A 24074-nucleotide genomic window follows, 5' to 3' on the forward strand; every position below is an offset into this window, starting at 1 on the left:
TTGGCAGCCTAGGACAGAGCAGAGATTCCTCCACAAGTAGCAGTAAGTTCCAGGGCAAGGAGAACTTCAAAGGAAGAAAAACAGATACTGGGACAAGAGCCATGTCCAGGCGCCATGGCTCTTGGGTACTCGGCTCATCAAGGCTATTGTCAGGGATATTCAACCAGAACATATGGACATCAGCCCTCTGTCACCTCTGAGCTCTAGAGTTCCTAACTTTGGGGTACACCAGGCATGGGATTTTCTTCAGACAGCAGTTAGCAATCTTCTGTGATACAGCTGTCTCAGTTGAATGTCTGACAAAACACAGGGTTAAATCTCTTATTGATGTTACAGCTCTGCCTGAACTGTGCTATTGGCAGGGAGTCTTCTCTGACCTTGACACAGTTCAGGACCTCTCCCTTCTGCTAAAGATTTGCAGAATAAAGACTCCCACTCTTTTTCTTTTTTTATCAAATACTTTGGGTCCTTCCAGCAGTCCAAGGTATCTCATCCTCCATCCCTTCCTCCTTCTCCCCTTGTACAAGTTGTTTTCCTTTTAGCATACCCAGTGGAAGGGAGGCAAGGATAGTATCAGTTGTAAAGATAAAGATTTGTTCATGAATACGTTCTTTCTTAGTAATAAAGTGTTGGGATATAAAGGTCTAAGAAAATCGGAGAAGAGATTACAAAGTTATAGTTTTTGTTTCTGATGTATTCAGCAGCTCCCCATGTGATGACAGGCAAATGAAACAATTTACCACTTTCCCCCCAGTCACCCGGTATTTGAGTGCCTCCTATATCTCAGCTACTAGTATTGCTGGATTCTGTGGGGAGCACAGAAAATGGTGGTTGTACTCAAGGGACTAGCATTCTGGTTGTGGGAACAAGGCACAAATTATGTTGACTTAAGTAGGCATAATGATAGTTAGGTAACATTTATAGAGCTTATATAATCGTGGAAGACAAAAATACAGAAAAAATAATGACCAGGCAGTAATCTCAGCTCTGCTTGCAATTTCTAACACTTGTTGCCTTAGAGCAGATCATTTTTTTTGTTTTTGAGGATTTTCAAAATGCTTTACGTCCATTACTTCATTTTCACTTCACCGAAACCCTCGGAGGCAGACACTATTAGTGGGTGGTTATCTCCATTTTGAAGATAACTAAATTTTTGAGGTGGCTGGAAGGTGCAGATAGAGCAATGGGCCTGGAGTAGGAAAGATCTGAGTTCAAATTCCGTCTCACTTATTAACTGTGGCATCTTACTGCCTTATTTTTGCTGATTATCTCCCGTCTATCCAGTATATATCCTCTTTGCACATAGTTGTTTACATGTTATCTCTCATTAGACTGTGAGCTTGAGTCTTTCTTTGAATCCTGATGTGCCTGGCACTCAGTAAGTACTTAATAAATGCTTGGTGCCTGATTAAAACAGAAAGAAGGCATGTGGAATAACAAGCACCTCTAACTTGCCTGAGACTTTGGGAGATAATGTAGGGGGAAAGGCCACATGATTCGGAGGAAAAAGCAGTGGCTTGGGAAGCCACAAACCTGGTTTTGAATTCTGGCTCCTTTCCTCACTACTTAGCTGACACTGGCTTTCCATGCCATAGTTTTCACACTTCTGATCTTATATAGATTCTCTTGAAGCTCTGCATTCTCTGAATCTAATCCTCCATTTTGATTGCTTTTGTTTTGAAAGCCAGTGTTCCTCAAGTTCCTAAAATGGTGCATATCACTTCTCTGCCAAAACAAAACCCACCTTTAATGGCTCCCACTGCCTGGAATATAAAGCCTAAATTTGTTAATGCTGAATTCAGGGCCATACATAATGTATTTCCATTTTGCCTTTCCAGGATTATCTCCAATTTGACCTAAGGAACTTATCTACCATCTCCTCACCCCTCGAAATATACTTCAGCTGGGTTAGACTGCCCTCTTAAATGCAAGTTAAGCTTTCAGATTTTTGCTAGCCTGGTCTCCATCTGGAAAACCCTCCCTCTTCTTTTTTCCTCTTCCCCCATCCTTCAGAAGCTGCCAGCCACCCCAAGCCTCCCTTTCTCTGACTAGTTCAAGAATCCAACATTTATTAAATCAGGTAAAAAGGAAATAAAACAGTTCTTGCTCTCAAGATGCTTACGTTCTACTGGGGAGATTGATTACAGCATAGGTAAATAAATTTAAATAGGTATTTCTGAGGAAAGAAAGAACATTAACTGGGAGATGGTGATCTGAGAGAGGAGAGATTGGAGAAAGCCCGGTTGTCATGTCCTTTGAAATCGGCACTTGTCTAAAAGAAGCCCAGAATGAACAAAGTACTAAACTCGGAACCATTCAGTGAGTGGCTACTGTGTGCCCGACACTTTGCAAATATTACCTCATTTGATTTTCACAATAATAACCCTTCAATGTAAGTGCCACTGTGGTGCAGATGAGGAAACTGAGGCAGGTTAAATAGACTTGCCAGGCTCATATAACTGCTAGGAAGTATCTGAGACTAGATTTTAACCAAGGTCTTCCTGATTTCAGGACAAGCGTTCTGTCCTAATTGCCCCAAAATCTAGCTGTCTTCTAAGTGGAGATAATCACCACTGATAATGTTGAGAACTTAAAAGAAGCCAGGAAGCAGAATGTTTCAAGTTTGGAGGACGGTCAGTGAAAATGCCTGGAGCCAGGAGATAGAATGTCCTGTAATAGCAAGATGGCCAGTGTGGGTGGATCAAAGAGTTTGAGGGGGGTCTAAGAAGCCTAGGGTCAGGTTATGAAGGACTTTGAAAGCCAAACTGAAGATATTTTGTGTTTGATTCTGGGGCCAATAGGGGACCCCTGGAGTTAATTGAATTGGTGTGTGCCAGCAAGAGACATAAACATGTTCAGACCTGTGTTTGAGGAAGATCAGTTTGACAGCGGAGTGGAGGATAGAGAGGAGTTGGGAGAGACTTGTGGAAGAGAGACTAACTGGCTGACTATTGCTATAGTCCGGCTGTGAGGTGATGGGGGCATATTTGAGAGAAATTTTGAAGGTGACAATGACAAGATTTGACAGCTGAATAGATGTTGGTGGCAGGGGCAGGGTGAGAGTTAGTTGAGCAAGTTAGGAACAGGGGAGGTTTTGTGGGGAAGGATAATTCCTTTTGGAAATAGCGAGTTCCATAAATCTCTACAAGACTTCCAGTTTGAAATGTCCGATATGCAGTTGGGAGCTGCAAGTCTGGACGTGGAAAGATAGGTTAAGGTTGGACAAATACATCTAAGAATTGCTTAGAGATGATCATTAAATCCATATGAGTTGATGGGCAGCTAAGTAGCACAATGGACAGAGTGCCAAAGACTCATTTTTCTGAATTCAGACACTAGCTGTGTGACCCTGGGCAAGTCAATTAACCCTGTTTGCCCCAGTTTCCTCATCTATAAAATGAACAGGAGAAGGAAATGACAACCCACTCCAGTATCTCTGCCAAGATGTAGCACTCTCACCCACAACCCGCTGTCTGCTCCCTGGAGTTGCTTACACTTGAAGACTAATGTTTTTAGTGTACATACCTTGCCCTTCTAAGTGTCAGGGACCCTATTGCTTTGCAATACGCCATGTTAGCCTTCCTTTCCCATCTTCCTGGCTTCCCAGTTTGCCATTTTCTTTCTTTTTTTATTGTAACTTTTTATTGACAGAACCAGTTTTGCCATTTTCAAAAGCATTTGAGGTGCTATAGAATTATTATTATTTGTTCCCCCTTTACACACACACTGAAACGAAAAAGAAGGGACCATTATGCCGCACTTCAATGAAGTTTAGGCTCTGGACAAATATCCTTTTTGTATCAATCTGCATTATTAGTGCTCAGTGCACCGAACTTGAATCTCTTGATTTCTTTTCTCCCTTCAGCTATCACTTTTTTAAAGGGCTCATATGTACTATATGTTTTATTTGCCAGGAAAGATTTTCTAGTGTAGAAGAATATCACCCCTAAAACTATTCTCTTTATTCCCCATGTATGTATGAATCCTTTAACATTAGAAAATTGTGGAAACTATAGAAGGATTGTACCTCATTTACCACTCATACAGCCAAGGCCAAAGGCACTTTGCCAGAGCAGTAAGAACCGATTCCCCCTCTCCCCCCCAACTCCCAAACAACAATCCTGTGCTATAGTTAGTAGAGATTTATTATCCCCATTTTGCAGGTGAGAAAATTGAGACTCAAGGGGGAAATGATGTAGTCACATAGCTTGGAAGTGTCAGGACATCAATCCAGGTTTTGTGATTAATTCTGTTTTGACTACCACACTGCCTTTTTTCTGTGACTTAGGAGTTTTGAAACTATGGATTAATAATGATTTCATACAGGCCTTCACAGAACTCCACACTTTTCATACTCTTGCATATCTACAATGAAGAAATTGGGTCTCAGAACCTAATTGATTGATCATAACTTGAAAGATTCAGTGACCCAGCATGGATAGCTGCTCGGTCATTCCTTCTAAGGTGGTTCTTTAGTTCATAGCACACTGTTTAAAAATGGCCCGAATAGTTTCATGTCACATCCTCAAAATCTCTCCTAAGACTGTCTTTACTGTTCTTGCAGCTGCTAAGATTTCTTTCCCAGTAGCTTATTGAGTTAAACACCACCTCATGAATTTTGCTTTTTCATATATTTGAAACATTTCCATGTTATATATTCTTTATTTTTATTCCCCCCACCCCCCAAGGCAATTGGGGTTAAGTGACTTGCCCAGAGTCACACAGCTAGTAAGTGTTAAGTGTTTGAAGCCAGATTTGAATTCAGGTCCTCCTGACGGGCTGACTTCTATCCACCGTGCCAGTTAGCTGCCTCCATTTCCGTTTTAAATAGCCTTGCCTTTATAAGTTTGTGGCTTAGTGCTCGGCACATGGTGCCCATTCCCTATGTGTTAGTGACTGACAGAGGATTAGACCCCATCACAAATTTTTACCAGTTGATCCTCAACCCTTTGAAAGGGAAAAGGAAAAGGGCCTGAAGTGACTATGAGCAGAGCGGTAGGACACAGTGTTTGCTTTTAGGTGTCACAAGCTCATTGAAGACAGGGACTATTCCCTTTTTGCCTTTGTATTTCCATTGTCTAGTTACTCAGTAAATGCTTGTTGCTACTTCTTGTCTAGCCTGTAACAGTAATCTGTTTTTCAGTTTTTTAGCTAGTATCAGATGATTTTGATGATTACTCCTTTTATGTTACAGTTGAGATCTGCTAATTGTGGGCCTTCATTCCTACTTTTTTTTCCATCGTATTCCTCCAAAATTTGGTTTTGTTTAGTTTTATTTAATATATACTTTTTATTGTTAAGTATTTCAGTTTTAATGATTCAGTTTTCTAAGTAAGCCATTAAGATCTTCTGCAAATAGAGAGTTTTGTTTTCTCTTTGCAAATGTTTATACTTTCAGTTCTTCTGTTGTTTTATAGCTGTGTTTATCTTTTCCAGTTCTGTGTCAAATAATAGTGGGGTGCGAAGCATTTTTGTATTTATTTTTTTTAACTGGATAAAGTGGTATGTTTGTCTTGAGCTTGAACATCTTTTCATACTTTCTGATTTTCCCTCAAATTTCAGTCAGTATCGGTAAGAAGGGGGCCTCCTTTGGAATACAGTAACATATTATAAACAAACTATCTAATTCTAGGACTCGAGCTTGTTACAAATATTAACTTCACAGCATCCCTACCGGTAGGTGGTAAAAGGGGAGGAATTTGCTGACTTTGCTGTGCCTTGTAGTGAGTCACTAGCAAAGCTGTGCTTAGAAATCACAAGTTCTTCCTTAGAGTCCCTATGGTTTCAGTCCGACTGCGCCTGTTTTTCATAGAAATTCTTTTTGTACAAACATTTTTGCAAACTGGGGGCATGGAATTCATTGCTTTTTTTTTGGGGGGGAGGAGTTGAAAAAATGTACTGGGAGCCAGGAGACTTGGGTTCTAAGCCTAATCCTGCCACTGACCAATTACTTGGGGAGGGCCACCCTTTTCTGATTTTGTTTTCTCATTTTAAAAATGAGATGGTTGGACTTGGTGACCTCTAAGGCCCATTTCTAACTGACATCTATGATTTCATAATTTGCTTGATTTCTCAATCAGTGCATACCTCAGTTTCCCCTTATAATAATGTATACAGTTATTAAAATCTGAAGATGATAACATTCTTCTAAATTCACAGGTATCAAGGAGATTGGGTTTATGTTTTTGCATTTAAAACTTTTTTTCCTCTTAAGCACTTTTAGATACCAGGTTCACTTTTTAGTGATGAATCTTTTATGAAGGAGGTAAATTCTTTTTGTTTGTATTTTTATTATTATGAATTTGACACACATCAACAAACACAAATGTTTCTTTATACAAAAAAGCTCAGGAGGGGAAAATCTGAAACACAAGGCTATGCAAGGGTCAATGTTGAAAAATTATCCACGCATATGTTTTGAAAATAAAAACTTTTAAAAATTAGGAAAATAAAACAAAACAAAAATATCAGGGAGAGTTGTATCTGATTTCACTATAACTATATTACATATAAATCTGTTTTTTAAAATATCTCTTAAATTAAACCCAGTAGTTTCATTGTTACCTTTAGGGTTTGAGTCCTCCTTTAAACTCTGAGGTCAGTTTTTTCTTGACTGTGCCTACCTTAGCCCAGGCATCCCACCTGTGGCTTCAGTTCATCAAACATTGGTCTGTTGTGTACGAGGCTGTGGCTGTTTGTGAGATGCACACATGTGTGCGTGCATGTCTGATTTTGAATTAAAGTATTGCTCCTTTTGTTGTAAATGGTTGTTACTACTCATTTACTCTTCGTTGGGTTTTATACAGGTGGAACTTAACTTCCTGCGGAACCAGTGTAGCGAGCTCAGAGTGCAGCGAGGAGCTCTTTTCATCAGTTTCTGTTGGTGACCAGGATGATTGTTATTCCCTGTTAGATGACCAGGAGTTCACATCTTTTGATTTATTCCCTGAAGGAAGTGTCTGCAGTGATGTGTCTTCTTCTATTAGCACTTACTGGGACTGGTCAGACAGTGAGTTTGAGTGGCAGGTATGTTTTTTCTTTATTTTCTCTTTATCAGCAGGTACACAAAATATGATTCCCTTGATGGCACTTGCTTTTCACCTTAACTTCAAACTGAGTTCTTCTGGTGTCTCTTGGATCTGATAACCTAACCTAATTCAAGGATGTAATAATTGTAATTTTTATATTGTTTGATGTTATAGTTATAATGATAAGACTCTGTATAGAATCACTTAGGCTAAGGACCACAGATGAGAATTATGTGAAAATAATAATTATAATCCCATTTTAGGGCACATTAGATTTGCTAAGTATTTGATATGTAATTGCATTTGATTTCCACAACATCCCTGAAAGATAGTGCTATTATCATCCCCATTTTATAGGTGAGGAAACTGTTAAGTTAAAGTATTTAGGCTAAGTTAAAGTACATGAGGGTTTTTGGATCACCTAATATGCAAAACAGTATTAAGTAGAATTGGAGCTAGAAGAAGTCGAGGAGATGCTGAGTTGCACATATCCGAAGTAGAAGAAGCAGAGTTTCAAACCATGTCTTTTGACTCCAGCTCCATACAATTTGCTTGTCACAATGCCACACTGTCTTTAGAAGGCTTATCACTTGCTGAGGTTGTTACAAGGATCAAATAAGTAGAGGTATGTTAAGCATCTTACAGACCTTCAAGCACCATCGAAATGTGGGTTTTTATTAAAGAGCACTAGAGTTGAAGTCAAACTCTGCCTCAAATTGAGGTACCTGCCTCCATTGGGCAAAACACTCCATCTGCTCCTGAGCTGCTTCATCTCTGAGAACTTGGGTAATGGTGATGATTGTAGCTAGTCTTTAACACTTTAAGGCTTACAAAACATTTTAACCTGTGTTACCTCATTTAATCTTCACCACATTCTGAGAGACAGGTGCTGTTGTTATCCTTGTTTTATGAGGATGAATCTGAGACTAAAAAAGAGGGTCTCAAAGATACTAAATGTCTTCTGCAGGATTCAAATGCAGGTCTTCCTGACTTCAAATCCAGCCCTATCCATTATGCCATCTTTCTGTTAGATGTTGACGAATGGTTTTGGCCATAGTACTGATACAGAGGGCCTTAACCTTTTGCTGTGTCCTGTACCCCTTTGGCAGTGTAGTGAAGCCTGTGAATGTCCTTCTCAGGATTTTTTAAATGCCTAAAGATCCATGAGATGCAAATAATGAAATAGTTGGCAAAATATTTTAAAAAAGAAAATCAAAGAAATCCACAGACCGCAGATTATGAATCCTTGCACTAAGGGAGCAGACAGTGAACTGGGGTAGTGGCCACACTGATGAAATTTTAAACTGTTGTCATCATCCCTGTACTGTTTCTTTTCTCTCTGGAGCACATGGATCTGTTTTGAGAATGTGGCAAGTATGTCCTGTTATGTGGAGGATTGTGGTTCAATTCCTGACTTAATTTGTGTGACCTCAGGCAAGTCTCTTTACCTTTTCTTTCCTCTGTTCCTTATCTGTATGATGAAGAGATCGGATTAGATATTTATGATCTCTTTTCTCAAATCTGTGGGAAACTGAAGTCCAAACCGGTCACTTACTTTCATACAGGTAGTAAGGAGCAGAACTGGGAACTGAAACCAAGTCCTCTGACTTCAAATTCAACTCTCTTTGCTGCCTGCCTTTCTTTCCTTTGTTTCTTTAAAAAGTTATTTATTTTCAGTACCAAATTCCCAACCCCACCCCTACCCATCGAGAAGACAAGAAATGTGATACCTATTATTATAAACATGAAATCATGCAAAGCATGTTTCTGCATTAGCTGTGTTCCAAGGGGAAAAAAGCAAGAAAAACAAAGAAAAAAAAATGTTTGAATCATCAGTTCTTTTTCTGAGAGAGAGAACATCTTTCATCACAAGTCTTTTGGAATTGTCTTAGATCGTTGTATTAATCAGAGTAGCTAAGTCACTCACAATTGATCATCTTATAATATTGCTGTTACTGTGTACAGATATTCTGATTTTGCTCACTTTACATTGCATCTCCTCCTGCCCCCCATAGATGCTTTCCTTTATCACAAAAACTTTGTTTTTTTCACATAAATTTCGTTATTTTCTCGTGTTCAATAAAGGGAGTTCCTTTGTAATTTGTTTGACATAATATTAAATGCAATCCATTAATTTGGTGCATGTTAATTTTCCTGCATTAATTAGACCTATCCATGAACCACTTGTTCCTTCTTACCATTGCTGTCACCCTCATCTGGGTTCCTGCGACCTCAGGTTCTTGTTGAGTATTATCACTCATGCTCCAGTCCTTTTGTATTACTACATCTTTCATTAAAGACTTCTCAGTAGTTATTTTTATTTTATTTAATCAGTTGTGATGCTTAAATTGTCACAACCTTTCAGTTACTCCTTTTAAATCTTTGTGATTTTTAGTTTTTTCATGCTTCTTTTTTTCCTCCACTTTTTGTATGTTGATTTGTTTTCCTCAATTGCTTTTGTTTTTCTTTGTTCGCTGTGTAGGAGTGAAGAGGGACATATTTGGAAGTGAATGTGATATAGAAAACTAAGGACTCAACAAATAACATTTAAAAAACTTTTAGTATTGAACATCAATACCCCCATCTAAACTTTCTCAGCAGCTATTAATATTTAAATTGCTTAACTTTTATGCATGAAATATAATAATTTTTTAGTTACCACCTCTGAGATTTCCCACTGTGGTTCTGCTTTCTTCTGTTTGCTTTCTTTCAGAAAGGTTTTTCTGGGTATCTTTCCTCCTCATATGTTGGTGTTAATAGTTTTGTAATGTTCGTATTTAGTGTTCAAGAATATTCATGATATTCATAGTGGTCATCTAACTTAACCCTGTTATTTTACAGATGATGAAGCTCCTATCAGATGAGATTAGGTGATGCTCAAAATCATCCAGGGAGAAGTAGTATTTGAACCCAGCTCACAGGATCCTAACTAGAAGGGACTATAAGTCATAAGGAAGAGGCCATAGAGACCAACCCCCTCAATGTGAACAAATTGAGTCCTAGAGAAATGAGGTGACTTATCCAGGATCCCATAGGGAATAGCTGTGAACAAAGCAAGATGTGGAATGTAGGCACTCCACTTCCAGAGCCTGTGCTCTTTCCTCTGCCTTCATCAGGCTGCCTCTAGTAGGACTACACTCTGATGTGCCACACTTGGTCTGTTTCTTCCCCTATCATTGGATGTTTCTCTTGTATCCAGGTTTTTGCAATTACATATAATGTAATTATATGTATGAACATTTTTGGGACAGAAAATACCTTGATTTTTTTTTTTAAAGCTACACTTTCAAGGTACATTTTCAGTAATTGAGTGGTCAAAGAATATGATTATTATTATTATTTATGACTGATGCTCACTGCTTCCAGATTGCTTTCCAAGAAATGGTATGAGTTTGAGATTCTACCAGCCCTTAAACTGTTTCTCCACATCACATCCCCTATTTGTCCTATTTCTTTCTCTTTCTTTCCTTTCCTTCTTCCCTTCCTTCACTATTTCCCTCCTTCTCTTCCCGTCCTTTCCCTTTACCTTCCCCTTTCCTTCCCCTTCTTCTTTCCCTTCCCTTCTAAATTGATGAGTGCAAGTTAGTATCTAAAAGTTGCTTTCATTTCCTTTCTGATTGTTAGTGAAGTTGGGTGTTTTTCAAGTAACAAAATGTTTCCTTTTGGAAATTGTTTCTATTCTGGAACCATTTTCTATTGTGGACTGGGTGCTGCTGCCAATGTTTTTTTTTTTAATATTTTATTTTATTTTATAATGACTTTATATTGACAGAATCCATGCCAGAGTAATTTTTTTACAACATTATCCCTTGCACTCGCTTCTGTTCCGATTTTTCCCCTCCATCCCTCCACCCCCTCCCCTAGATGGCAAGCAGTCCTATATATGTTAGACATGTTTGCTGATGCCAATGTGATTTTTTTTGTGTCATAATAGTATATTTATATATTTTAGATGTCCTATATTTGTCTATTAGATAGCATACATATCTCTATATTAGATGTCTAAGATAGCTATCTATACCTTGCATATTTTGTATATACTTTAAATATGTCTTATATATATCTATTTTGTGTGTGTCTATGTATCTTTATCTGACATATATATATGTGTATATGACTATCAATATTTTCCCCAGTCTATTGATTAGAAGAGAGATACAGGGAGAAATTTAGGCCATGGAAAAGATTATTAATAAAATTTTATTATAAGCAGTATTAAAATTATTGATCTATATTGTATAAAGCTTTTATTTTAACATGATTGAGCTTATATTTTAATATAGTCTATTTTATATTTTAATTTAGTCAAGCATATCAGCTTTATTGCTAACATTGCCTTTTTATTTGTTGAATTTCAAAAAATTCATCCCATTTCTACAATTCAGATAAACATGTCATTCTCTATTCTGATAGTAGTTTTTTATCTTTAAGTCTATCAGTCTGCAGGAATTCACTACTATGTTTTATTGACAAGATGTGAATTTAAATCCCTTTCCTACCTAATTGCCAGGCAATTTTCCCAAGTTAAATAGTGAATCCTTTGCTCACTTTTTCTTTTCTGCAGGTTCACCAAACACTAACATTTCATATACATTTGGTTGACTATCCCTTTCTCAAAGCCATATTTAAAATGTTTTCATTTAAACATTTTATTTTTCCCAATTATATTGGAAAAACAAATTTTAATATTTGTTTTTAAAAATTTCTAGTTCCAAATTTTCTGTCCCTCTCCTCGCCCTCTATTGAGAAGGCAAGCAATTTTATATAGGTTATATGTGAAGAAAACATATTTCCATATTAGTCATGTCTTAGAACAACAACAATAACAAAAACTCCCACAAAAAAACAAACAAACAAACAAAAAAAAAAAACCAGTATGCTTCCATCTGCATTCAGTCTCCATCAGTTCTCTCTCTGGAGGCAGATAGCATTTTTATCATGAGCCTTTTGGAATTATCTTGAATCATTGTATTCATAATAGCTAAGTCATTTATAATTGACCGTCTTTGTAATATTACTGTAACTGTGTATACTGTTCTGCTTCTTCTCACCTTTTTTTGTATCAGTTCATGTAAGTCTTTACAGGTTTTTCTGAAAGCGTCCTGCCCTTCATTTCTCATAGCATAATATTCCATTACAATCCTATACCATAATTTGTCCAGCTGTTCTCCAATTCTTTGCCACCACAAAAAAGAGCTATTATAAATATTTTTAAACATATCATTTTCCTTTAAAAAAAACCTCTCTGGGATACAGATCACAGTAGTGATATTGCTGGATCAAATGGTATGCACACTTTTATATTCCTTTGGGCATTAATGCTCTACACATTAGTTAGATCAGTTTCCTAATCTATCAGCAATGCTACAGTTCTCACAATTTTTTTTTTGCTAAGGTAATTGGGGTTAAGTGACTTGCCTAGGGTCACAAGCTAGGACGTGTTAAGTCACATTTTTTTAAAACAAATTTATGGACCCTAGATTCAAAAACCTTAGTGTACAAAGTAATTTTGGTGTGAGGTTTAGGACCCACTACTGTTTTTTGGTCAGGATATTATTTTAAAATGTTTGATATCTCTTGGTTATATTGGTTTTCTTTGCTTCAGACTCCGTAGTTTAAGTGTTAGAGCTATTTGTTTTATAAGAGGAGCTTAGTAGGGATAATCTTTTCAATTTTAGAGAATAATTTATATAATTAGATATTAATTGTTCTTTAAAAGTTTGCTAGCATGCCCTTATAAATTCATCAGGGACATGTCATCTCCTGGTCCCCTTTGGTTCAAGATAGACTTGGATATAGTTTTGCTTGGAAAATACAAGGATTCAGAAGGAACTCTGTCCAGATTTACTGCACTATCGGTAATAGCCATAGTCAAGCTTGACCTATTTTCCAAGCAGTGTGGAGGGGGTCCGGGGCCCTTTTTATGATGATTTGAGGATTCCTCATATAGAAGCTCCCTCTACTAATGCAGATACCCAATTGAAGTTATCAAATCAGCTGGGGTACTGAGAAATGACATGATAGGCCTGTGGTCATGGTATCAGAAGCAGACTTAAACCTAAGTCTCCTTGACCCTAAGATTGACACCCCCTTCACCCTGTCATGCTAACTCATCACTAAGTCATTGAAACTAATTGCCTTTTCGGGATTATTTAGGTCTCTATGATCATTTCATTGCCCCAAACAGTGTACAGTGTACGCTGTGTTCTGTGTATAGAACAGTTACAGTAATATTACAAAGATGGTCAGTTATGAATGACTTAGCTATTATGAACAATACAGTGATCCAAGATAATTCCAAAAGACTCATGATAAAAATTTTATTTCATAAAGTATTATTATGATTTGTGTGTGAAATCATTTCTGAAAACTTTTTTGTTATATTTTTTGGGGGCTGGAGCAATTGGGGTTAAGTGACTTGCCCAGGGTGGCACAGCTAGGAAGTATTAAGTGTCTGAGACCAGATTTGAACTCAGGTTCTCCTGACTTCAGGGCAGGAGTTCTATCCACTGTACCAACAAGCTGCCCGTCTTTTGTTATATCAATGAGCAAACACGATAGTATTTTAAAAATTGGGTAAAATATTTCTTAAGTAATATTAGGTCATTTTGTTATCAATATTTCTCTTACATAAATAATTCTGAACCTATGGTGTTTCAGTTTTCTCTAACAACCAGTGGTAGCAGGAATACTAAATAAATTAAAAGTTGGTCAAATTTTAAAGTAGACTTGTTTTAAGTTTTGTGTATAAAGGTTTTTAAAACTAATTGAATCAAAGTTAAATTATCCACTGAAGTATGACCAAACTTTGAAAGACTAATCTTAGCCAGAGATGCACCTGAATGGTCTTCTTTCTTTCCCTACTCTACACTGCTCCTCCAGAAAGAGATCTCCCATTGCTTTGGTTCTATTTTGTTGGATTTTAAAGTCCTTTGGATGTTTTTGAGAAATAGAAATCTTTAAAACAAATTTTAGGGTTAGCTAAATGGTCCAGGCTTAGAGTCAGGAAGATCTGAGTTCAGATATGACCTCACTGACTGTATGGTCCTTGACAAGTCACTTCCTTTTTGTTTGCCTTTATCCACTGGAGAAGCAAATGGCAAAACACCATAGTATCTTTGTCACAAAGACCTAACTGAACAGCAACAAAAAAGAATCTACCATAAAACCCTATTCAAGTTGTAGTACTAGGGTACCAAGACTTCCTTGCACCCTGTGAAGCACAATAATAAAATAGCTCATGTTTCTGTAGTTTTTCAAGGGTAACTTGTTACAACCACCCTACGAAGCACATAGTTGAAGTAACATTGTCCGAAGTGACTTGGCTTACGTCATACAATTGGAAACTGTCTGAGTTGGCAGCTGAACCAGGGTATCATGGGCTTCGATCTATGCTTGTGTCACAGGAATACATAGTAATAAAGCCCTTCCATCCACTGTTAACTCTTTTCATTCTAAAGCAACAGACTTAGCACTTTAAGGATTTTATATTTATCTTCTTCAAAGCTTTCTATGTCCCACCCTTAGGTACTATTCTCTTTTTTTCCATATCTATTTTCAAAGGATAACTTGCATATGATATTACCAAATCAAACTGCATCAACTGGCTCATTGAATAACCACCTAGTATTTCTTGTTCAGGTGTCTGAAATTTTGGCTAAAAAATTGATATTCTGAGTTCTTTTATTTGCCATTAGACTTATCTTGTAATCTCTAATGATTGTAAGCTCTTTAATGACAGGTGCTGGTTCTTTTACCTCTTTTGTATTCCAACCTTAGGGAAATACATGGCACATAGTAGGTACTTAATGTCGATTGAGTGATTGAACTGATTTTGTTTGCTCAGACCCTTGGCTTCTACAGAACTGAAAGTTTGGCTCTTTTTTCCTCCCTTTTGAAGTTACCAGGCAGTGACATTGCAAGTGGGAGCGATGTATTCTCTGATGTCATCCCAAGCATTCCCAGCTCACCATGCCTGCTTCCCAAGAAGAAAAACAAACACCGAAATCTCGATGAGCTTCCCTGGAGTGCCATGACAAATGATGAGCAGGTAGAACTCTCTCCTCCATCTGTAATTAAAAGGTGAAGGTCAGTGGAATAACTCTCTAAAGCCAGAGTGCACATGTAGGCAATCCGAACTTGAATTTGCCCTTAGAGACAGCTTTTTGTTACCCAAATAGAGCTTTCAGGCTTTCAAAGAGCTTTGCTCACAACAGCCTTATGAGGTAGGAGAGCCAGATGTCGGTGGGAAGGGGGGGGTGGGGAGGGGGAAGGAGCTCCACCTGATCTCTTCAAGCAAAATATGGCATTGGAAAGTACTTTTTGAAATGTGACAAAGTATCTATCCATGAACTATATACTAAACATTAACAGGTTTTAGTAACAGCGCTCTTTTTCATTAAATAGGTTGAATATATTGAGTACTTGAGTCGTAAAGTCAGTACTGAAATGGGTCTTCGGGAACAACTTGATATCATTAAAATTATTGATCCCACTGCACAGATCTCCCCTACAGACAGTGAGTTTATTATTGAACTGAACTGTCTCACAGATGAAAAACTCAAACAGGTATGTGAGGAAAAAAAATTCATGTCTATAGATGTAATCAGAAAGAATCACAAATGGTAATATATAAAAGGTCAGATTTCTGTGGAAATATACATGAATGATTAAAATATTACAATTGATATAACAATTATGCTTTTAGATAGCACATTATGTTTTACTAAGTTGTATGTACATGTCATTTGATCTTTACTCCAGGGCTTTAAAGTCGGCAAGTCAGATAGTATTATCTTCCTTTTAAAGATGAGGAAATTGAAGCTCAGAGAGATTGACTGGCACAAAATCAGATGCATAGTAAGGGGCAGAGCTGGAGCTTGCCTTTTAATTTGGTATCTTTTTTATATTAATGGTTATCAATTTTTTTTTGGTCTCAGGACTCCTTTATGCTGTTAAAATTTTTTGAGGGTCTCTCTTCCCCTGTAAATTATGTTTATGTGAATTATACCTGTCGATATCAGAAATTAAAACATCTTAGTATCATTATAAAAATAGTTTTTACCTCAAAGATCCCCCAAAAGTCTCCCAGGGGTTGGAGGACCACACCCTGAGAATTATTGCTTTATACCACAAACATTAGTCTCTGATAATGCTTTTATTTTTTGATCATCAAGCTATGTGTTAGATTTTTTTTTTTTTTTTGGAAACCTCAAACACTCATGCTTTTCTCTTTTAAAACTGACCTCTTCCTTGGACATGCCTAGCACATTGGGATGGAAATCTGATTTGATTTTGTAGTGGTTTAATGAAAGGTCATTGAGGGCCCAGACTTAAACCATTTTTTCTGTGTGTGCCTCAAGGTGAGAAACTACATCAAGGAGCATGGGCCTCGCCAGCGGGCCACGAGAGAGCCCTGGAAAAGAAGCAGCTACAACTGTGGCAGCACCAGTGGTGTGAGTGGCGCCAGCGCCAGCAGCAGCAGTGCCAGCATGGTCAGTTCTGCCAGCAGTACTGGTTCCAGTGTGGGCAACTCCGCTTCCAACTCAAGCGCCAACATGAGCCGGGCACACAGTGACAGCAACCTATCTACCAGTGCAGCCGAGCGGATTCGAGATTCTAAGGTAAAGTGTCTCATTGGTAAGTGCAAGGGCCTATTGTGGTTTTGGTAGTTAGTGATAGTACTGCTGTGCCCAAACTTGGAACCCATTGAGTTGCTTTACAAACTAGGTTCCAAGATAGGGCTTGGCTGTTTTGTTGCATGAGCTGGATGCAGTGTTGAAAATCGCATGATCTGTGGGAACAGACCATCATTTTTTTAGTTTGTTCATGACGCTTGATAATGTTGTTTTCCACAAAAGAATCAGGAAAATGATTTTTTTATCCTTACAGGTTTATTACCTCACCTCCATTGCCATGTTTTTAAAGCATCATTTAGAATAGAGATGTCAAAACATGCTGAATGGGCTACAGCCCACAATTCTCCACAGCCATCTGAACATTGGGAATTAACAAAATAATTAGAAATACAATAGAACAGATAAAGTTGTCATGGTTTTCTAAGTATGTGGCTTGTAAGGATCCTTATGTACTTTTGGCAACCCCTGTTTCTATTTAAGTTTGAGACCACTGGACTAGAAAACAGGACGGTTTATTTTAACTATTTTTTTTAATTAGCAAGCATTTATTTTCTCCCTCTTCCTCTCCAATTGAGAAAGAACAACACAATCTGACAAGTAATTCCGTCAAGCAAAACAAAGTCCTGAATTGATCATGGCCAAAATCTATGTCTCATTCTGCATTTTGAGTCCTTCACTTCTCTGTTAAGTGGTCGCCGTCATCATGGTTCCTCTGGAATTGTGGTTGGTCATTCAAGACCTTCATAGATCTTTCAAAATTGTATATCGTGACAGTATTCTGATTTCAGTTGTTTTCCTGATTCTGCTCAATTCACTTTGCATCAGTTCATTCAAGTCTTCCCAGTCTGAGTAAAGGAGGGCTTGGCATGCTGTTGAAATTTCCCTTTCCCCTGCTCTCTCCACCATGTGAAGGTATACCAGGTGCTCAGGCACAGGTGGCTCTGGGTTTGGTGCAGGAGATGCCTGCTTCTGTTACTTCTAGAGCTGGAAAGGGGACCTTAGAGGTCATCGAAGGTGGGGAAACTGAGACACCCAGGAAGGGGAAAGGACTTGGCCAGGATCATGGAGCCTGGAAGTATCTGAGGCTAGATTGGGACCCAGCTCTTCCTGAGCTCTAGTCTTCATCACACCTGCTTAGCCGTGTGATCATTTAACCTCACCGACGCCCAGAGCACCTGCCTCACAGCACCGGGCATCAAAGAAGCTAATATATAGTGTTCTGCAAATGTCAGTAACTATTATGATGTTCTTCCAGACAACAGTTTTCAGGTTTGTTCAAATGTAAACTATGTAGAAATACATTGTCCGTTATGCGCAAAAGAACTGCTGAAAATAGAATTAGTGATTCGGAGGGTTTCGCTACTTCTTGAGGTTCACTGTTGAGTCAGTGTCACCATGGAACTTGAGATGTGGATAGTGCCTTGGCAGAACAGACTGTCGTACATGTGGCCTCCTTATTCTCCAAGGGCCCTGTCAGCTCTTAGGTGTGTGTGCTTACAAACTTGTATGCTATAACTGCTTGTTCCATACTAGTTTGTATAGGACATACTTCTTCCTGGTGATTTCTGCCTGACAAAATTCTTTTCTTCCTCAGAGGATGAACTTTATGTATGGTTTTTTTCCTGGCAGTAACAAACAGAAGTCATGTTAATAGAATTCTTTGATGTCTCTCAGTGGGGTTTTGGGGTCCTTGCCATGGCAACAGAGCCTCAAGCCTGGTTCTTGAGCATGGAGGTGTTCCTCCAACTCTGGAACCAGTAGAGAAGAACACCATGATCCTTGGAGGCAGGACTATAGCTAGCTTTGTAGGAAAAGAGAAGTATTCTGATTCTTCCCTAGCCTACATGGCCCAGTTCCAAGGTACTTATTTCCACCTGCATTTAAAAAGCCTCCTCTATGTCCAGGCATCCAGATCTGTAATGGGACCAAGCCTGCCCTCATAGGGATGACACACAATAGGCAGTAAACCAAGTCAAGTAAATTGGGGAGGAAAGCAAATGTTAGTATTGTAAAGGGGAGGGCCAATTGAGTTACCAAGAAAAACTGGGGGTGAAGGAAATCTGCAGAGGTTCCCAAGAGCAGGAGCTGCCTGATGGGAGTCTGGGGAGGGGAGCGAGTCAGGGAGTGGGGTTAGTTTCACAAGAAAAATGGATGATTGGAGCTGGAGGATCCATAGGGACCAGTGAGGAGCCTTGGTATGGAGATGGGGGAATACCAGACAGGAAGGGGAGAAAGGCAATAGTCTCAAAAGAGTCCCACAGTTTTACCTGGACCTTATGGGCAGCATCAGTCATGTTCATTTAGCTTTTTTGCTAGTGGGCCTTAATTACATTTACAGAGAAGTTCATTTAAACTAAAGTTAACTGAGTCCCTGGTACTAGGTAAAATTACCTATTTACCTTCTCTTTATCTAAAAAGGGAGGAGAGTTATTAGTCATATCATTTCAGCATAGCCCTGGACCACAGCTGAAAAATAGCTTTTTTGGTTTTGTTTTTTTCCTTCTCGTCACAAACAGAAAAATAAGTGACCTATGTATAATATTATTGTGGTGACATCAAGTATAATTTCAGATTTTTATCTATCACCCACTGTTTTCACAGGGAATATAGTTGTATAGTTCTAAAAAAATTGTTTTTCTAAACAAATTGCATCCTTTTTACTCTCCAAAATGTAGCCACCACTATATTTCTGTGGTATTTCACCTGTGTACCAGCTTTCCTCAACATCTAGCATTAGACAGCGCATAGGGATTCTACTTGCCCCAGTGAAATTTTTCCATTGTGGGGATTTCTTTTTGGAAACATTGCTGGGGCTTTCGGGGGCCCTCTATGAGGTTTTGGGGAGAAGGATTCCAAATGTAAATGAATGCTTGAGAACATCCTTGACAGATTCTTGGTAATTTCATGCTTCCTGGTTGCCCAAAAAAGAAAACCTTTTTGGTCCCTTTGAAAAACAGTCTCCATGTAGTCACATCACTTCATTCAGTTGTTCTTCAGAAGGTTCATCTTTTATCATTTCTTACTGGGGCACCCCCAAAATATCCTCTCATTGAGTTTTAGCTTCACAAGTCCTTAGAAAATGTATTTTTCAGATACGGAAAATCTGTATGTTTGATCCATTTTTCACGGGACAAAGTTTTAATTTTTAATGATAAATGAGGTAACTTTCAGGACTTGTTGCCAGCTAATTTTTCTTTATCCCTCATTCTTTTTGAGAATCAGTTCTTTTCTTTGAGGTCAGTATTTTTTAATCTATTGTGGCTTGTTTTTCTTTTTCTCCAGTCCCACTTATAAATAAAGTAGCATTCTCAGAGAGGCACATTGTAATCCTAATAAAAGAGCAGATCCCCACACAGATGCCAAAAATGGCTTTCATATGGAATGTTTCTCGGGAGAAGTGTTCTGTTTAGAACATACTTTGGTGTCCTCTTGCCATCCTTCTTTTTTTGGTCTGGAAGCTAAAAATTCAGCTTTATTTTTTGGATGTATTAAGACCCAAACAAGCTCATCTGTGTCTTTTTGAATTGTTAACTGAAGCTCTTTGAACAGAGAGTGAGTTCCAATAAGGGATCAGTCACCACCTACATAGTCTTCTGCTGAGCAGCCTCATCTTTAGAATCAGGACCATCAGGTTCATCTTTTTCCATTCACACCCCAAGTGTCTGCAGCAGGTAGTTTGCTATTTAAACAAGATTTTATCCTGTTATATTTAGCAAAAATAGCAAATTCTTTTGAATGGTCTTTTTGGGTTTTTCCCTCCAAATTTTAGGAACCTTAAAAGGCAAATGCTGAGATCCATGGATTAAATCACTCCTCTAAAGTTCTTTAAGATTTATCTTGAGGGTTTATTTTGTAACCTCTACTTTCCTAACTTGGGAAATAGGGAAAGCTTCCATTTTTGAGCGTTACGTGTTAGGGCTTCGTCCACAAAGTCATCAATACACTTCTAAGGCATAGGGAAGAGTAGAGTAATGTACACAGTATCTCTACAGCACAAAACATTTGGGGACAAACTAGGGAGAAGAATATTTACCAAATGATGTCCAACATACAGCCATATAAACTCTGTCTTTCTACCAGTGACTTTGCTCCCCCCCAAACTATACTTCATTACTGCTTCATATTATATAATGTATATCACAGTTTATTTGTTAGTCCATAACAGTGGGTGCTAGATAAATTTCTTATTCATTTTTTGATTCAGCATCAAAAATGTATATAGAATAACAAGAAATTTTCATGTGACTAAATGTGGATTTAGTACCATTACCTGTATTTATTTATTAAAACTTCTAAGCCCCAGGTTGTGATCTCTTTACTCAAGCATTATGAGTTATAGCAATGAAATCTGAGCAGTCCCTTAGCATTCTGAATAGTGTTGTGTTTGATTTGTGAAGTTCTTGTAGAGAATACACCAGAACTGATGCCATTTTTAAAACTTGATTTTCCCAGAAACGTTCCAAGCAGCGGAAGTTACAGCAGAAGGCCTTCCGCAAGAGGCAGCTGAAGGAGCAGAGGCAGGCCCGCAAAGAGAGGTTGAGTGGGCTCTTCCTCAATGAAGAAGTGCTGTCTTTGAAAGTGACCGAAGAAGATCATGAAGGAGATGTTGATGTTTTAATGTGACCAGGGTGAATTTGGCCGTGGGGTTTCTAAGCCTTAACATTATCCTCACAGTTTATGTGGATTTTTTTTAACCAAAATTTTGATTAGAGCTGTGCTGATGATCTAGGTAAATGTTTGACTCCTCAAACTGAAGTGTAGTATTGAAAGTGGCTTTTTGCAAAAAGACAAATGCTTTTCCAAGTTAGAAGACTTCACAGATTGGTTTTAGTTAAATTCCTTCCTATCAGTGTATAGATTTAAATCCTTCTCCATGATAGATAATTCTCTTTGCAGTAGTACCTTTTCCAAAGGGTTGCTCTTTCTGTGTTTGATGCCCAGCTGAAAACCTTTTTTGTGGTATTGAGGGCAAGAAGGCAGGGCTGTAGATGAAGGTACCATTTGTATATTTTTAGGGAGTATTGTCTTATGTCTTCACCTGTTATTTATTCACAAAATCATAGTTATAAGATTAGATCCTACTTTTTTTCTCCTTTCCATTCTTTGTGAAGTCAAAATCCCATTGGAATTTGAGCCTGATGATTGTAGGGGGAATAGTTTTGCATGCAATCACATAACTGGGGAGCTTGACATCATGTTGAATAGTCCTTGGGTGAGAAAACTTTTAAAGGAGGAATTTCTTTCTGACATTTTCTGGACTTTTAGCATCTAGAATTTTTTTTGTTCTCTTCAAAGCTGATTTTCCTTTTCAATTTGAGCTAATCTTTGCAGTTGATTTCACTTAGCCCAACTTGGACCTTTAAGTTTGAGTGATACTTTCTGGCATGTACAAAATTCCTTGGTGATAATCCTGGAAATTCTGAACTTCCGTGTGAAACATTTTTAGTGCACAAAACCTTTGAACCATCAGGGTTTTCCATCAGAACCATAATTTAAAGTATCTGCCATGAACGTGAACTAAGTACATGTTTATATTGACTAGTTAATCACTGCTTTGTAAGATAGTGTGAAATGAGGGCATTCTTTTAAGTATTTTCGTAGTAGTATGTTTGATGAGTATTAGAAATACTGAAAATTTTAAGTAGTTTAATTAAGATAGATCTTGAATCTTTCTATAGGGAAGTTTATGTTGGAGACTACTGTTGACAGTTGATGGGCTGCTTTTTATAATTGTTTGATGATTACATTCTTGGGGGTAAAATATGTGTGATTATAGCTCTGTAAAAGAAACAAGTCAGAGTAATCATGCCCTAGAGTCCACATTCTTCTCCAGTATTTTACTTTTCTATATTTAGTTCTAAGCAGGTAATTTACTGAAGAGAGAAGTGCTCCCGATTCCTACTTTGATATCTCCAGTGACTTTATTTTTATTTCACTTTGATACCTAGAGGCTTAAATAATGACGCTGAGGGGAAAGAAAAATGACAAATGAAAAAGAACTAGTGTAACTTTTGTGACACAGAACAATGGGAATGTGACTTTTGCAAATATATTGTAAAAGATCCCATTTGTAAGAAATCCTATTGTTTTCTCACAGTAGTTATACTTCTTTCTTTGCTACTTTTTACGCCTTCAAATGGTTCTTTTGCTTCAGGAGCAAGAAAGCCAGACACTGAAATTCTCCAAGAAAGGGTAGGCAAAGCCAGGTTGGACCACGTCGCTCTAGGCCAGGAATGTCAAATTCAAATAGAAACAGCTCCTTGAGACTCCATAATGACTTGGAAAACAACAAAACAACATTATCTATGTTACGTTGTAAATTTTTATTTGTTTTGTTAAACATTCCCCATTAATCTGGATCAACCCATGGCATTAAGTTTGATACCTCTGCTCTAGATAATTTATAACTGAATCTTGAAAAGTTTAGCCAAAAAAGTTCAAGAGAATGATTAGTTGGTCTTTGGAGCTGTGTTTCAAGGAAAATGTTTGAAAAAAGTATCATTTGTCCATCAGATAAATAGAAATTTATCCAAATGTGAATTCAGATGAATTTCATTTCCATTTCATTTCTTTTGACTATGAAAGTGTTTCTAATTCAGTGATAACCTTCAAGACCCATCTGTCAGACTCCATAAGTGTTCTGTCTTGGCTGATGTTTTTTATCGTACCCACGTGGGCATGTTGGATAATGAATGGATGCTTGAGAATTTGTGCTCTCCCTTTAGTCGGATGCCTTTTCCCCATTCAGTGATATCCCTTCCCAAGTACACCTCACTTCAGTGGATCTGTGATCCATCTTATCCATTTGAGTACTCCCTGCAGCACTGCAGAGAGTAACCCATCCGTGTCCATCTTGTGATTCTTGTCTATGTTCTCTTGAAACTCCTTCACTAGAGTTTCTCCCAATGTGGGACTCTACCACAAGATCTTGTGATACAGAGAGAATTGGGGATACTAGAGGAGTGAGTTAATAATCATTGGTTATCCCTTTCTTTATACAGAACTAGCCCATCCCCTTCATAGTAACTTTCCTTAAAACTGTCTAATATTGCAATTGCAACTGACTGCACATGTCACTTTATACTATTATTGTTTTCCATTTCTTAACAGAAAGGAAGCATGTTGTAACATTAGTTGTGTGAAGTCAATATCGTACTTGATTTGAAATCTTGTCTTCATTTCCATTATATAATCACTATGTATATATTCTTTGATTTGGATGTCTTTGCTTTGTGTCACTTGAAACAAATCATAGATTTCACTGGTATCCTTTATACCACTTTTGTGCGTAGTTACTCTTTGATAATCTGTGGTAGCCTATTCACATATAGCTTTCCATTGTCTTTGATTAACCCTCAACTTTATATTGTAAAAGACTGCTGGGGTATCCCATGACCTGGAGTCATAC

At 37.9% G+C, this 24074-nt stretch overlaps 1 protein-coding gene across 1 annotated transcript in view; it reads left to right on the plus strand.

The window, feature by feature from the left end:
* Positions 1–23728, plus strand: part of FAM199X (family with sequence similarity 199, X-linked) — a 28564-nt gene extending 4836 nt beyond the window's left edge. Inside the window, exons 2-6 of the mRNA XM_051968160.1 lie at positions 6807–7026; positions 14929–15078; positions 15435–15596; positions 16391–16651; positions 21119–23728. Coding sequence (XP_051824120.1) covers positions 6807–7026; positions 14929–15078; positions 15435–15596; positions 16391–16651; positions 21119–21289 — 964 coding nt within the window. The 3' untranslated portion in view covers positions 21290–23728. The remainder of the gene's footprint in view (positions 1–6806; positions 7027–14928; positions 15079–15434; positions 15597–16390; positions 16652–21118) is intronic.
* Positions 23729–24074: the final 346 nt, after the last annotated feature.

The sequence above is a fragment of the Antechinus flavipes genome, chromosome X (assembly GCF_016432865.1).
Source record: "Antechinus flavipes isolate AdamAnt ecotype Samford, QLD, Australia chromosome X, AdamAnt_v2, whole genome shotgun sequence".
NCBI lineage: Eukaryota > Metazoa > Chordata > Mammalia > Dasyuromorphia > Dasyuridae > Antechinus > Antechinus flavipes.